The 17,376-nt window shown below is 42.0% G+C and overlaps 1 protein-coding gene across 1 annotated transcript; it reads right to left on the reverse strand.

The window, feature by feature from the left end:
* Positions 1-4,472: 4,472 nt before the first annotated feature.
* Positions 4,473-17,220, reverse strand: LOC135481835 (BOS complex subunit TMEM147-like). Its single transcript, XM_064761559.1, has 6 exons — positions 17,080-17,220; positions 13,832-13,967; positions 11,912-12,048; positions 9,796-9,880; positions 6,705-6,826; positions 4,473-6,048 (listed from the first exon to the last, which is right to left on the reverse strand). The coding sequence occupies exons 1-6, from the start codon at positions 17,154-17,156 to the stop codon at positions 5,913-5,915; spliced, it is 693 nt and encodes a 230-aa protein (XP_064617629.1). The 5' UTR covers positions 17,157-17,220; the 3' UTR covers positions 4,473-5,912.
* Positions 17,221-17,376: the final 156 nt, after the last annotated feature.

Consider the following 17,376-nt stretch of genomic DNA (forward strand, 5'->3'; position numbering starts at 1 on the left):
AAATGAATTTAATTGTGTCTGTTGCAGTACATGATCTCACGGCAGTATGGTTTTAAAGCTGGATATTAGGAAATTTTGTTATAAATCTATTCGTAATCTATTCGCTGAGTGTGTAACGTAGGTGTATTACTGAGTGAAGTGTGTTTCCACCGCTTGTTGGTGCACCCACGGTAAAACAAATTACTCTTCACGCCCATTCCCCAGCACGACACTGTTTTTTTTTAAAACAATTGTGACCTCACCCGAGGTAATGAGTTCTTGGCGTTGAAACTGAGCTGATGCAGTTTAACATTATCAATTAGAAAAAGTGTTCTGAATTTTCTTTCGAAGAATATGGACTTCCAACATATCCACGTGTAAAGTTTGTGTTGTTACGTAGGCCTATCACTGACCAAACTGATTTTACAGACAGCTGGATATTGGCGTAAGAAATAGACTATAATAAAGTAAAGTTTTACACAATATAATTAGAATCACGATGTTCAAGTTATTTCGGCAATTATACTTCACTGACCATATATAGGGAATGGAAAATAGGCCTTACTTATTACAATTTCTTGACCTTATATTCCTCATCTAAACAGTACATCAAAAGAAAGTTCCCATCAAAACTGTGTTTGACATTTACCAAGATATTTGCCGAATCGTTGTGAAATTTTGCACATTATTTCAGTAATCAACACACTGTAGCAAGGATTACCATGTAGTTACATATGAGCATGCTCAAATGCATTATAGCTCGGATTTTGAAAATTTTACAAACAAATTCAAGATGGCGATGTATTTCTTTTTATGGACTACAATGCACGTCCACATCGTGCCAGAGTGATAAATATCTTCTTTGAACATGAAGGCATTGAGCTCATGCAATGGGCCACCAATTACCCGGAACTCTTGAATGTTCAGATCACACCACTCGTTAACACGATGCGAGCTGGATGTCCCGATGTAATACGAAAGCTTGGTGGTTATACCAGATTTTAACATTATCTGGTCGTACAGGTAGTCACAATTATCTTCAGCCTGTTCGTAAAATTTTCAAAATCCGACCGATAATGTGTTTGCGCATGCTTGTTGGAGCACATCTGCATCTACAGGGTAATCCTTGCTACTGTGTGTTGGCATGAGTACTGAGATGCCGTGTGCAAAATTCCACAACGATTGGGCAAATATATTGGTTAATGTCAAACAATGTTTTGTGGGGGAGCTTACTTTTGATACACTGTTTATATAATACACAAAATACCAATTCATGGTCATCAACTTCAGTACTGTACTGGGCCTCAGCGGTCATGGTCATCAACTTCAGTACTGTACTGGGCCTCAGCGGTCATGGTCATCAACTTCAGTACTGTACTGGGCCTCAGCGGTCATGTTTATCAACTTCACTACTGTATTGGGACTCAGCGGTCATGATCGTCAACTTCACTGCTGTACTGGGCCTCAGCGGTTATGGTCATCAACTTCACTACTGTATTGGGCCTCAGCGGTCATGGTTATCAACTTCACTACTGTACTGGGCCTCAGCGGTCATGGTCATCAACTTCATTTCTGTACTGGGCCTCAGCGGTCATGGTCATCAACTTCACTACTGTATTGGGCCCCACCGGTCATGGTCATCAACTTCACTACTGTACTGGGCCTCAGCGGTCATGGTTATCAACTTCACTACTGTATTGGGCCTCAGCGGTCATGGTCATCAACTTCATTGCTGTACTGGGCCTCAGCGGTCATGGTCATCAACTTCACTACTGTACTGGGCCCCACCGGCCATGGTCATCAACTTCACTACTGTACTGGGCCTCAGCAGTCATGGTCATCAACTTCACTACTGTACTGGGCCTCAGCAGTCATGGTCATCAACTTCACTACTGTACTGGGCCTCACCGGTCATGGTCATCAACTTCAGGACTGTACTGGGCCTCAGCGGTCATGGTCATCAACTCCACTAGTGTACTGGGCCTCAGCGGTCAGGGTTATCAACTTCACTACTGTACTGGGCCTCAGCGGTCATGCTCATCAACTTCAGGACTGTATTGGGCCTCAGCGGTCATGGCCATCAACTTCACTACTGTACTGGGCTTCACCGGTCATGGTTATCAACTCCACTACTGTACTGGGCCTCAGCGGTCATGCTCATCAACTTCAGGACTGTATTGGGCCTCAGCGGTCATGGCCATCAACTTCACTACTGTACTGGGCCTCACCGGTCATGGTTATCAACTTCACTACTGTACTGGGCCTCAGCGATCATGCTCATCAGCTTCAGGACTGTATTGGGCCTCAGCGGTCATGGTCATCAACTTCAGTACTGTACTGGGCCTCACCGGTCATGGTCATCAACTTCACTACTGTACTGGGCCTCAGCGGTCATGTTTATCAACTTCACTACTGTATTGGGACTCAGCGGTCATGATCATCAACTTCACTGCTGTACTGGGCCTCAGCGGTTATGGTCATCAACTTCACTACTGTACTGGGCCTCAGCGGTCATGGTCATCAACTACAGTACTGTACTGGGCCTCAGCGGTCATGGTCATCAACTTCACTACTGTACTGGGCCTCAGCGGTCATGGTCATCAACTTCACTACTGTATTGGGCCCCACCGGTCATGGTCATCAACTTCACTACTGTACTGGGCCTCAGCGGTCATGGTTATCAACTTCACTACTGTACTGGACCTCAGCAGTCATGGTCATCAACTTCACTACTGTACTGGGCCTCAGCGGTCATGGTCATCAACTTCAGGACTGTACTGGGCCTCAGCGGTCATGGTTATCAACTTCAGTACTGTACTGGGCCTCAGCGGTCATGGTCATCAACTTCATTTCTGTACTGGGCCTCAGCGGTCATGGTCATCAACTTCACTACTGTACTGGGCCCCACCGGCCATGGTCATCAACTTCACTACTGTACTGGGCCTCAGCAGTCATGGTTATCAACTTCACTACTGTACTGGGCCTCAGCAGTCATGGTCATCAACTTCACTACTGTACTGGGCCTCACCGGTCATGGTCATCAACTTCAGGACTGTACTGGGCCTCAGCGGTCATGGTCATCAACTCCACTAGTGTACTGGGCCTCAGCGGTCATGGTTATCAACTTCACTACTGTACTGGGCCTCAGCGGTCATGGCCATCAACTTCAGTACTGTACTGGCCCTCACCGGTCATGGTTATCAACTCCACTACTGTACTGGGCCTCAGCGGTCATGGTCATCAACTTCAGGACTGTATTGGGCCTCAGCGGTCATGGCCATCAACTTCACTACTGTACTGGGCCTCACCGGTCATGGTTATCAACTTCACTACTGTACTGGGCCTCAGCGGTCATGCTCATCAGCTTCAGGACTGTATTGGGCCTCAGCGGTCATGGCCATCATCTTCACTACTGTACTGGGCCTCAGCAGTCATGGTCATCAACTTCACTACTGTACTGGGCCTCAGCGGTCATGGTCATCAACTTCACTACTGTACTGGGCCTCAGCGGTCATGGCCATCAACTTCAGGACTGTACTGGGCCTCAGCGGTCATGGTCATCAACTTCACTACTGTACTGGGCCTCAGCGGTCATGGTCATCAACTTCACTACTGTACTGGGCCTCAGCGGTCATGGTCATTAACTTCAGGACTGTACTGGGCCTCAGCGGTCATGGCCATCAACTTTACTACTGTACTGGGCCTCACCGGTCATGGTCAACTCAACGTTATAAGTGTATGGTCTAAAACTTCACTTTTCACGGCATCAAGGTCACAAACGCATAGCTAACTTCACTACTCGGCTTCAATGTCACAACTGCACACACTAATCGGGCTCCGTATCATAAGTGCATGGGCCTCCGTGTCACTACTCGACCTCTGTATGAGTGTCACTATTAGGTCCCACAGTCAGGTTATTAGGCTGCACATTTATATTATTGACCTCAGGCCTCAGTCGCAACTACAGAGACCTCGGCGACAGAACTACAAAGATCTCGGCATCACAACTGTACAGTTGTGCGTCACTATTTGGCCTGGCATCAACTGCAGACTTCGGCGTATCGGTGCACTATTAGGCGTCAGGGTCACGTCAGGCGTCAACTGCACAGATCTCAGCATGACTACTCGGCCTAGTCGTCAACTGCACAGACCTCGGCGTCAACTGCATAGACTTTGGCGCGACTACTCGGCCTCACCGTCATTGCAAGGACTAAGCATCAAGTGTACACAACTCGGCATCAGTCACAACGGCACTGGCCTCTGTGCCAACTGTAGGGCCGACGCGTCAACTGAACAGACCTCCACGACATCACAACTGCATGGGCCTCGACGGCAACTGTTGAGACTTCAGCGTCATTACCAGGTCTCAGCATCGTAACAGCACAGACCTCGGCGGCACTACTAGGTCTCTAATAAGTCTGAGTGTCACTATTGTGTATTGCAGTCACTACATTTATATTGTCGCACACTGCACAGATCACATGGCCAATCTATTCATTTAGTATTTGGTTTATTTAGCAAATTTTCGTCGAATGCATAATGTAATATGAACGACCACACGTTCTCCAAAGGTATAGACTATTATCACCCAAAATACTTGGGTTTGAGCGAACAGATAAATGAAAACCTTCAACACTAGGCCTATATAGTCCACTTTTGAATTCTAATATATTAATCTCTCTTATCCTGTTCAACACAAAATTGTCATTTTCTCCTAAAAAGAAAATAAAACTTTAAGGGATGTTCTTTGATGACTAGTTTATGTTGTCTTTTCCTTGAGTACACTGACAGTCAGAGAGTAACCTATGGCTTTACAAAACGTAGAAACACAAAACATCACGAACACTAAGTCAGCATCATTCTTCATCTTTATAATGACATATAATATGACAACGTTCAGATTTAAAGTGCTGCTTCAGTGTTAAGAGACGCCAGGTGGAAATGTTAAACTGATATGAAAGTTACTCTATGGAATATAGCTAGCACCACGGTTCAACAAATTTATGCTGAATAAAGCCATTTAACCCCTATAAGTGAAGAGTCCTGAAAAACAAAACCTATAATATATCTATACTGCTATAAGTCAGTGATGGGTGACGTCAAATGTTCTTGCATGACGTCACACCAAGCAAAATTGCAAACGGCAGAAAACTTTTGTTTCCGTGTTATCCTCCCGAACTAACAACAAGGGCTTTTAATTAATACAATCAACATTTTCTACAATTTAAGAAAGCAATTCCAACTATCTCAATCCTTATCCTTTAACCCTGCCTTTAGGACATACATGTCTTAACACTAAAGTAGCTCTTTAAACATTCATACACAAGGGCTATTCAAATACTCATGTTGTGAAATACAATCCTGTAGGTATTGAGTACGTGTAGCTGATAAACAGGTTAGAGCCATCACTAGAAATCCAGAATGGTGGACACTTCATTCGTTAAACTGCAGAAGTTCGTAATTCAACATAAAAGAAAAACATGCAGTATTTTTGAGTCTCTTATTAAGTAAGTTTTTTGTGCCAGTTTTATGGTATCATTCTGGTTAACTGAACAATGGCAACAAGACTGGGTCACTGCCATTAATATATACTGGAAATGTTTGTACAAATACACAGGAAACGACAGGAAATTTCTCCTAACTGTTTTATCTTGTAACACACCAAATGGACTTGACATAACATATCGTTTGCTCCATTTTAAAACAGTAATGTCAGAGGCAGAGCTCCACTGCTTCCTGATCTCAAAACTCTTTTCAGCAAAGCTCCACTGACCCCTACTGACTGTTGACTGGTCCCCGGTCAAGGAACGGGCAAGAGGGGAGAGAGTAGACAAGAACTAACCACTCTGTACAAAACAGTCATCTAGCTGGTGGTCAAGATCAGACAACTCTGTTCTCACACTGACAGATAACCTGTGCATGACCTGTCCGGGTCAGTAGTAGGAGTTTGCGGTCTGCACAGACATACCCAGATAGATCTGTAATGCTATCAGTCCTGTACACAGCGTGAATAAGGCCTTGGCCAGCAACAACGTCCAGGAGCCCAGGCCCACAGCATGGATTAGAATCCTGAGGACAGATCAAAGATTTAATCCTCATTCGTTATGCTATGGTCTAAATGACAAGTTCTTCTACTGCCATTAAATCATTTAACCTTTACACTGAAGTCAGAGATTTTATATCTCACACTAAGAACTAAAATAATTATGGAAAGAAATTTATTTATTTCTTTATTTGATTGATGTTTTACACTGTACTCAAGAATATTTCATTTATACGATGGTGGCCAGCATTATGGTGGGAGGAAACCAGGCAGAGCCCGGGGGAAACCCATCGCCATCAAAACACAAAAATAGGTTTGCGGGAGTTGAGTTCATAAGAGCTGATGAGCAAGATAATTGTTTGCTTAGCAGATTTGCTGATATTAAGTAAAAGGAAGTGGAATATTTCATTAAGGGTGCATAGCTCTAAAATACTATCTCACAATCCTCATTTTCAATAGGTTTACCACTTCAGCAAACAAACGTTTCTTAAATTTGACAATCCAAGTTATACAAGATTTTGGTTTTGCGAACAGACGCCCATGAAAGCGACCTTTGCTCTGAACCAGTATTGCATGAGAATAATAATGCCACATGCCAGACTGTTGCTGTTGGCACAACATGTTATGACACAACAGGTGTATAAAATTCCAGACAAGATAGAAATGGCACATGATGACTTACTCTACTATGAGTGGCCTGAAAGATGTAAGCGCTAATAAGGACAGGACAACTGGTACCAGAGACTTCTGCAGGTCACTCCGGCTGTATAGCCAGACTAACATGGCCGTGCATATATGGTGTACCTACAACATCAACATGACACCTCTCAACAAATACACAATCAAAATAGCAGTAGAGTTCAACCACTACCAATGTCAGAATACATATGATGAGTGATAAATTGTTTTCTCTGATGTCTAAACTAATTTCACCTGCTTCTAGCGATCTCTTTCCTAGCCTGATAAGGAAAAGTGCTGGTGGAAGCACCATCAACAAAGTGAATTCAAGATCTTCTTTGTACTCTACTGCTTTCATTTTATTCAACTATTACACAAATAAGTGATAAAGTGTAACTTTGAGTTTGTACATTGAAGGCATCTTATTCATGTGTTGGCAGGAACTCTGTCAATGACTGGTAGTGGTCTCATATGGAATCATGCGAAAAAAATCACTGGTCATCACGGAAGATGCAGACAGGAACTAAATATTGTCATGACTTCACCAATGAAACACAGATTCCTACCTTTGGAAAGAATATATTAAAGTGAAAGACAGCGCCTGACAAATGTTTATGTCCAATGAAAGACTATCATTCAAAGAATCTTAACCCAGCATCAAATACTTTTTTTTTAGCCAAAGTGAAAACTCTGTCTTGACACAGCTTCAACGTGCCTCCATTACCGACAGAAAGGTGATGTCAAGCTTACTCTAGCTCTTTTACCTCGAAGGTATTTTCCGAATTACAGCCAAAACAGTAGCCTAAGCTGTGAACTTCGGCGATGAAGGTCGAGGTGTTGAATAGCTTTCTTGGAAATTGGACATGCTGGAAGGGTACTTCTTCCACTGCTTTAACTGTTGATACAGTAAGCCTGCTACATCATTTACAGTTTAAGTAGCATGCAGGTGCACGGCTGGGTTACTCCTGGTTCAGGTCGTACCCTCTCGAGTGGTTGTGCTGGTGATTTTGAGCCCTATTGAATATTTACAAAATTACAATAGGATTGTTGTACGATTAGATTCATGCTCAATTCTGAAACAAACGGAAATAAATCTATGCACCATTCAGTCTGATCTAGTCATCTGACTGTCACTGAAGTTTACGATTTGTGGCGGTGGTTTCTAAGATGACTGCAGAGCTGACCTAGTTATCGCAGACGTCAGAAAAACCACTCTGGCTTTAACACAGCGTTTCAATAATATTACTGTATTTTATGAAAAAAAAAACCAAAAAAAAAACCAGAAAAAAATCATTTTTTATATGCAAGAAAGACATAGGAGCAAAATCTAAATTCTTCAATTCTCACTTTAGAGAAGAAACATTATAGCCCTGTCATGAGATTTAATGTAAAGCATTGACCAGTGAGAGATGCCTTCTTCTCATTCCGATCAACCTACAGCATCCCCAACCAATTTTTCACTGACTGATACTTATGCATTAGAAACTGCTGACTATGCGCTAAAATGAACGACAAAATATGTATTTATATAATCTGAACAGCGTGTCTAAGTAGGCCTAGTGTCTACTGGGAAGATGAATGCGGTTTGCGGCCAGACGGCATGCTACTGTCCGACATAATTTTCAATAACCTTGTTGAACATTACAAGGCTTGTAAATTGACTAATTTCACATCTGTGGTGGTCCGTAAATGAGACGAGCTGTCCCACAACCCTGTGTGAAATGACCCCTTGGCTATAAGTAACCAAATCGTCGTAAACAATCTCAAAACGATGTCTTATGAGGTAGTTCTGTGTTATCATATGTCACTTCATAGAGTGCATGGGTAATGGCTACGTCACATCTTAGGCCATGCAATCTGATAGCAACATGTTTGATTGGATGAAAGTCTGAAGATGTCTTACCTCAATTCACACCAGTCATTTGTGCAGAACTGACATTTTGTTCTACATGTTTTTCAGTGAAATCTCATTAAAATAATAAAGTATAATACTTTGTAGAACGCTTGATAATAATCCTTTCCATCGAAATATACCTCAGCCAGGCACTGTCTTGTCCTTTAACATATCGTGGAATCCGGTCAAAAGAATGTCACAACCACATGCTGTTTTGTCCATTATAAGCAGCTGATGTAAAAATGCATACAGGTTGTTCTAAAAACCTTTGGCAATGTGGTTTTCTTTAGAACAGATTCACACGCTATACATGAACAAAACCAGACATTTAGATCACGCTCTATAGGAGACCAGCGACGCATTTAGATCACCCACTTAAGGGACCAGAGAGATATTTAGCTCATGTACTATACAAGACCAGAGAGATATTTAGATCACGTGCTACATGAGACCAGAGAGACATTTAAATCATGCGCTATACGACACCAGAAACACATTTAGATCATGCATTATACGACACCAGAGAGACATCTAGATCATGTGCTATAGGAGACCAGAGAGACATTTAGATCATGCGCAATACAAGACCAGAGAGATATTTAGATCATGTGTTACAGGAGACCAGAGAGACATTTAGATCACGCATTATAGGAGACTAGAGAGACATCTAGATCATGTGCTATAGGAGACCAGAGAGGCATTTAGATCACGCGCAATACAAGACCAGAGAGACATTTAGATCACGCTTTACAGGAGACTAGAGAGACATCTAGATCATGTGCTATAGGAGACCAGAGAGACATTTAGATCACGCGCTATACGACACCAGAGAGACATTCAGATCATGTGCTATAGGAGACCAGAGAGACATTTACATCACATACTATAGGAGACTAGAGAAACATCTAGATCATGTGCTATAAAAGACCAGAGAGACATTTAGATCACGCCCTATACGAGACCAGAGAGACATTTAGATCACGCACTATGTGAGAACAGAGAGATATTTAAATCAGTCCAGCTGTCAATGTACAAGTAATCTACCAGCAGTTATGCATAATGATAATTATCGTTCTATAGCAGGCATTATGGGAACCAACATCTTGTCCCAACATCTTTTGTTGATTCTTTGGATTAAGAGCAGTTATAACAAAAGTATTTGAACACCAGTTGTGTCTCAATCAGGTCATTCTATACTCACCAGACTGACATTGGAATCAAAACTCATTAGGATGTATTTCCAATCAAACTCTATTCCACGGGCTCCAACCCACAAAGGTAAAAACCTAAATAAATAGATGTAGCAACATCAAATCTAACTGTACACTTCTCCCTCATTATAACGCTGTTGGACAAATCTTCCTATTCCGTTACAAATGCTGCATGCTATATATATACAAAACAGGAACAGATAGTGTGACAGTCCGTGGCTTTTATTAAACAATTACATAAAAGCCTCTTGAGTGCAAAGACAAAAAATATTTGCTGGAACTTTAAGTACCAATGTGTGCAACAACAGCTTGGTGCAAAAATTTGTGAAGGGGGGGGGGGGGGGGACACATGTTTGACCATGTTACAGCATGTTGTTTCATGTTCTAATGAGAGAGAGGTGTACTATGTGGTCACAGCATCTGCTGAAGACCTGAGTTTGCAGACATGGTCAAAGCACACACCCTTACTTTGTGAGTGAGTGAGTGAGTGAGTGCTTGGGGTTTAACATCGTACTCAACAATTTTTCAGTCATATGACGATGAAGAAATCATTAGGGTGCATGTACGTGTAATAAGCCTCCTTGTTGCAGGACGGATTTCCACCGCTCTTTTATTTAGTGCTGCTTCACTGAGACGACTTACCGAAGGCAAGTAAGCTGCCCTGCCCGAGCCATTATACTGATACGGGTCAACCAGTCGTTGCACTATCCCCTTCATGCTGAACGCCAAGCGAGGAAGTTACAACTTCCTCTTTTAAAGTCTTAGGTGTGACTCGATCAAGGATTGATCCTGGATCTACCGGTCCCGAAGCGGACACTCTACCAACTGTGCTATCCGGGCCGGTATCCCTGACTTTGTGAAAACGGTCAGTGACAACAAACAGCAGCAGGCACACTATGGTACGTGCTGCACAAATATGTCAGCCAAAAGTCAACATCTCAACAAATGGATGTTGTTGTAGCAATCTCACTTTTTTTCCTCATTGTTAGAGGCTATGTGATTGATGTAAAATTGTATCCAAGGAATATTTTCCAATAAATCTGATGTATTTATTGTTCTATTATCAGCCAATGCCCTACTCTAGAATTTTTCACTTAAACGATGGCAGTCAGTGTATAGTTGGAGGAAAATGAAGTAATCCACCCACCTTTCAGTGACAATTCAGTGATCAACTTTACCATATGTGACACATAGGTATACGCACCATATTGGTGGAAGACACATGGTCTTCACCAGAAGACTGTGTAAACAGCCACATGTGCGTTGTCACCCACTTATTGCCAATAAGGCCCCCAAAGCACAGAGTCCTTAGATTTGATATGTCATGTGAGTTGAGCCATGGCCCATCCCATACTGGCATGATTGCTTACTTTATCATGATGAGTTGAGCCATGACCCATCCCATACTGGCATGATTGCTTACTTTATCATGATGAGTGCAGCCTCGGCCCATCCCATACTGGCATGATTGCTTACTTTATCATGGTGAGTACAGCCTTGGCCCATCCCATACTGGCATGATTGCTTACTTTGTCATGGTGAGTACAGCCTTGGCCCATCCCATACTGGCATGATTGCTTACTTTATCATAGTGAGTACAGCCTTGGCCCATCCCATACTGGCATGATTGCTTACTCTGTCATGATGAGTTGAGCCATGACCCATCCCATACTGGCATGATTGCTTACTCTGTCATGATGAGTTGAGCTGAGGCCCATCCCATACTGGCATGATTACTCACTCTGTCATGAGATGAGCCGTGGCCCATTCCAAACTGGCATGATTGCTCACTCTGTCATGATGAGTTGAGCCGTGGCCCATCCCATACTGGCATGATTGCTCATTCTGTCATGATGAGACGAGCCGTGGCCCATCCCATACTGGCATGGTTGCTCATTCTGTCATGAGATGAGCCGTGGCCCATCCCATACTGGCATGATTGCTTACTCTGTCATGATGAGTAGAGCTGTGGCCCATCCCATACTGGCATGATTGCTTACTCTGTCATGATGAGTTGAGCCGTGGCCCATCCCATACTGGCATGATTGCTTACTCTGTCATGATGAGTTGAGCCGTGGCCCATCCCATACTGGCATGATTGCTTACTTTGTCATAATGAGTTCAGCTGTGGCCCATCCCATACTGGCAGCCATGAACTTAAGCTGACCTTTGCCAGCAATCTTTGTCATGACAAAATAGAGTCCGACCAAATCCGTGAGATCTACTGTAGATTTCATGAATTCCTGGAACAGATAAACATACACATCCTGTAGAGCTTCCCACTACAACACATTTTACATCACGCCTCTTTCCACTTTTCACATGCACAGCATTTCATTTACTTTGTTGTAACAGAAATACCATGTCATTTAAAGGATACATGACAAGGTACTATAAATAAGCTAAGAGTATGGTTTTAAAGAAAATAAAGATATACATAACCAGAAATGAGAAAAAATTTAATTTATCAGGTGTATTTTCTATTTCTTAATAATCCCAATTTTTTACATGTGTATGTGTATTTTTTTAGTTGCATTTTTCCATACATGTTTATGGCCATATTAATGCCTCAAGAAGTTGTTTTTCACACAAGCTATTCCAACCAAAAGCTATTCCAACCAAAAATCAAACTGCAAGATTATCCGCTACTTCTGTGGTGCTGTTCTTTGTGCATTATAGATATCCTGACTGACTTCATAGTGAACAGGGCAGGAAGTCTGAGCTGGACTTAATCAGAGAGCAGCTTAAAATTAATGGAGTTCAGAAGAGTCGGACAACGCCATGTTACCTTGAAGGAAATGGTATGTGCGAGAGGTTCAATCAGCCTCTGCTACATAAGCTGGGTACTCTAACAGATAAATAAAAATCATACTGGAAAAGCTTTGTTCCTTCTCTTGTCCATGCATATAATGCTATAAGTCATGAGTCGACAGGGTACATCCCTTATTACCTGGCGTTTGGCAGGCACACTTGTTTGATCATCGATGCCTTACTAGGCACTAACCCAATGATACTGCGAAAGGCCCGAGAACACTATACGCATCTGAACTGCAGAAACGGTCACATTGTACATAACCAGTTGAAATAAAGCATTCTACATGTCACCAGCCTGTCGTCCCAAGTTATTCCCAGCATAACGTGATACATAGAAGTACCCCATTGGTGACTTTATTAGCCACATATTCACATAACCTATTTGCCCCAACTACATGTATTGGTCTGTTTTCACATCGTGGTGAAACAGAACAATTGGTTATTCAAGGCTTAAAACCCATAACTGATTTTTTGTTCTAGTTTTTTAAGTCAACCACCCAAATTTAATAGCTTGATAACCGTTTCTATCCTAATATTACATGAAAGTCAATCTAGCATGCTTAAAGAGCTGCTTCAGTGTCAAGATTTGTATGTCCTTAAAGCAAGCCTAGATGATATGGATCGAGATAGTTGGAATTGCTTTCTTAAATTGCAGAAAAAAAATTGTATTGTATTAAAGCCACTGTCAGTTTGGGAGAATAATACGAAAACAAAAGTTTTCTGTTGTGTCCAATTTTGCCTGTTGTGACGTCATGCAAGAACACTTGACGTCATCGATCACTGATGTACAGCCACAAAAGACATCATACTCACAAACGTACATGATGTCATTCCAGCGTAACTGCCTTTCCAGGCGTCATATCCGCCTGATGCATCATCACACAGGGAATATTATCACCTCGCATCAGAAAAATTTTATGGGAACTGCCAAAGGTTTTGTTTTTGAGGACTTTCGCTTATAGGGGTTAAATAATGTCATTCATTAAAAAATCTTTTGAACAGTGGTGCTAACTATACTCCATGGGGCATCCTTCATATCAGTTTAATATTTCCGCCTGATCTCTCTTGCGACCAGACTAGCTCTTTAAAAGATGCCAATGATGTTGTTGTACCTGTACTACTGCTTCCCTTAGACTTGACATGCCATTCCTGAATTCCTACACATCATGTGACGTTGTCTACTCTTTACCACCGTGTGCATCAAACACTCACCCCAACAACATCGAGACTTCCCGTCGGTACATCAGAGGCAGGGAAGAAGGTAGCCAACACCAACATCTTGCACAGCTGTGTGAACAGGTAGGCAGCCGCAGCCTGGGCACATTTCCAAAAGGCACTGTACTCAGCCCTAGAATATTGTAACAACACATGACTGAATGCTCTTATCCTCTTTGTACAGAGATGTTTGTCAGTGCAATCTTTTCATCAAAGGTTTACGCCCTGGCATTCTATCACTTTACTTAAAACTGTATCTCAAACACATTCAATTATACCGGTATTTTAAAACAATCAGAATTCAATACATTTAAATACGTCTAAGATGGTTTTATAGATGGAATTACAGTGCTCCGAATAAGCCAGACCACTGGCAAGTTGGTGATGAACTTTTCCTTTGTGTGATGTACAAAACGCGTACCATGGCCAAGGTGAAACTGGCTCTCTCGGGGTATTGCTGGGCCATTATTTGGCACATTCAAACAAGGCACCATCAGATGTGCCACAGTGCACGGAGTCCTGTACATGGAGATATTTGGTCCTGTACACATTTGCAAGATAAAGCACCATACAAAAAACTAACTGAAATAAATCAGCTGCGGAGAGGGACAATCCACAGGTTGCTGCAGACCTTCACACATATGCCTTCGCTGGCATACTAACATCCCCGTCATGGAAGCATCGGACACCACTGTGGTTACAATAAATATAGCCCCAGGTGGCTATTTCAACCCCTCTCTTTAGACTGAGCTGGCACGGTCTCATAGCCACAGTGGCAACCAGTCATAAAATACTAGAAATAATCGTGTACCATTCCAAACCGAGTCAGAATAGTATTTTCTAAACGATGCCCATAGTCAAAGACAGGCTTCACGTTAGCCCTATGGTGATATGTTTATTAATGTGTAAATTTTAAACTTGGTGAATGACAGATGATGTTTTTAAAGGAGAAGAAAATTTAAATATCAAACAAATACCAATGAAAAGAGTATGCATTTCCTTGCAGGTGCATGCTATAAAAAAAATTCTAATATGTACCTCAAGTTAATAAATTATAAATAAAGTCAGCGCCAAAATCCGTTGTGGGCGACTCCATTTTGCCTAAGAACTAGTCTTGAAGTCTTCTGTGTTAGGAGGAGAATTGCCGTCGGAAACCACGGAAGTGCAGTTCGTACATTTCCGGTAGAACTCTTCTTCCCAGAAGGTAGCGAACAGTACAGTTCGTTTTCCGATTGCCGATCGTGAAACCGGAATGTTGGACATAGGTTCCAAGTTTACACAAACAAGCCGGCAGTTTTAATGACTTATTGGCTGAGAGGCAACACACCCTCCGCAAGGCGTTAAAGATTGAGGACGCAATAGACTCAGCGATTTACGCCAGCTTTGCTGTTTTCAGGCTTTACATGTATGGTGAGGAAAAATCGCAAACTTATGCAGCAGGCACCACCAGATAGAAAAAGATGTGCTCTTTCCAGCCTATAGTGTCATTTTGTAAAGTTTTCTTCTCCTTTAAGTCATGTACGCAGAGAAGTACTGTCTAGGGCATGTTTTCAAGGTGACGCACGTACCTCTGACACATCGGACGCAGAAAAGGTCAGGGATAATTGGACGCCGTCAAACAGCGGACAACACAGGATCTTCAGGGTCGGCCTAAAAGCCAGTATAAGCTCCGGTATGCCAGCCTGGCATTGCAGCCGAACGGCAATGAGTATGTACACAAAACTGATCGAATATAGATCAAATGTTATTGTCTTTCTCTATACAGCAGTGTATAAGAAGTCAAGACTGAAGCATTATTTACTAAGTTATCGTATTTTTATGACACACATCGGAGACATCCGCTCAATTGCCAGCTTTTTCATGATGCCGGATGACGGGTAATGTAAATATCTATATAAAATCCAAGAATAGACTGTACTGTTGTTTTATGGTATACATATAAAGCCACACGTTAGCATTCATGTTTATAATATACAATTTTAAACTTCTAGAGTGCAGCACCTTGTTAATGAATGCCAATACATATATGTGCCTTTTATGTATACCATAAAATAACAGTGTAGTGCATTTTGGATTTTCTATAAATTTTTACATTACCTGTCATCTGGCATCAAGGAAAAGCCGGCAATCAAGCAGAGATCTCTCATGTGTGTCATGAAAATATGCTAGCTCGGTAAATACTGCTCGAGTCTTGAATTGTTATACACTATTGAGAGACAGACGATATCATTCAATATTTGTCAATTTTGTGTCAATACTCATTGCCGTTTGGCCTCAATGCCCACACTGAATACTGGGTTTGTAAATTACCCCATTAGAGCTAGTTTCAACTTCTCAGCTCACTCTACACCTACTGTATATTCAACTTGGTAATGGCATGCCAGCACCAAATTCAAGACTTAGCCACAAATGCTTTGCATTAACCACTGGTATGGATTTTTACAGAAATTGTTTAAAATGGATGTCAACGTTTAATTTAATTGCACTATAATACTCGTGAGTTGTAAAGACTAATTGGTTTTTCATTGGTTACAACTGAATGGAGAAATGTTCAATTTGCATACAAACAAAAATGGCGGACATAAGATGCTTATCATTTTAGATACTGTCACGTGTCACCTTTACATAGCTACTGTCACGTGTCACCTTTACATAGCTACTGTCACGTGTCACCTTTACATAGGAGATTTCTGCACTGTATTATTCGCGCCAGGATTTCTGTAGTCTGTCATGAAACCCTCTGAATTGGAACTTCCATCAGACAGCCTGTCAGGTCCATAGCTGTTGCTTATACCACTACACCACTCGAGTTGATGTGCTCGAATGTGGGTTTTAGACATCTTAAGAGAGATGTACATGGTAAGAGTTGAATGCACATGTGCGTGTGTCACATGTTTTTGTCATGTGGACTACATCTGAACAGAGTTTCCTCCACATTTAGCCAGGCTCATCCAGGGAAACATGAATGAATTGACGTAAGAAGTGACGTAGAAAGTTACAAGCAAGTATCACCCTAGTCTTTACAACTTCCTAGTACTCCATCTGACCAGTCTGAAGATAGGAATTGAAATAGCCACATGAGGCTACTGTCATCCCGGTCTGTTGGTCCGGTAACGAGGAGAGGGATAGTTCAGATGAACAGGTTGTCTCCCCTGTGTGCAATCAACAAGCCGACATGCCCGTTAAAAGGCGTTACCGCTCTAACGATACTATTCGTTTTTCAACTCACAAAACATTTCACTTACAATCCTGAGCATCTGTACACAATAACGTAAGGCACATAAGACAACGCTACGCAGTTCCCAAAATGAAAGAACGTCATCTTGCTTAGAAATTAACAGAAAATACTGCCAAGTTTGAAGGCAACCAGGCAGGTTGGAAGGAGCTTGAACTATCAACTTCCGGTATGCTATTCGCACCGAATATTTATTATGGAACCATCATTTGCAAACTGGTCCCATATTCAACTTTGTTTGTTAATACCATTGTCGTGAATTTAAATTTGGGTGGAAATGGACATTTTTCCATGCATATATTTTGGA

Source organism: Liolophura sinensis, chromosome 1 (genome assembly GCF_032854445.1).
Source record: "Liolophura sinensis isolate JHLJ2023 chromosome 1, CUHK_Ljap_v2, whole genome shotgun sequence".
Lineage (NCBI taxonomy): Eukaryota > Metazoa > Mollusca > Polyplacophora > Chitonida > Chitonidae > Liolophura > Liolophura sinensis.

What these genes read in the sequence shown, in the direction of transcription:
- LOC135481835 (XM_064761559.1), bottom strand. Translation starts at nt 17,156, where the DNA reads ATGACGTTCTTTCATTTTGGGAACTGCGTAGCGTTGTCTTATGTGCCT. An exon ending in GCTGAACTCATTATGACAAA is followed by an intron (nt 9,881 to 11,911) that starts GTAAGCAATCAT and finishes CTATTTATTTAG; the next exon opens with GTTTTTACCTTTGTGGGTTG. An exon ending in TTCAGGCCACTCATAGTAGA is followed by an intron (nt 6,049 to 6,704) that starts GTAAGTCATCAT and finishes ATCTGTCCTCAG; the next exon opens with GATTCTAATCCATGCTGTGG.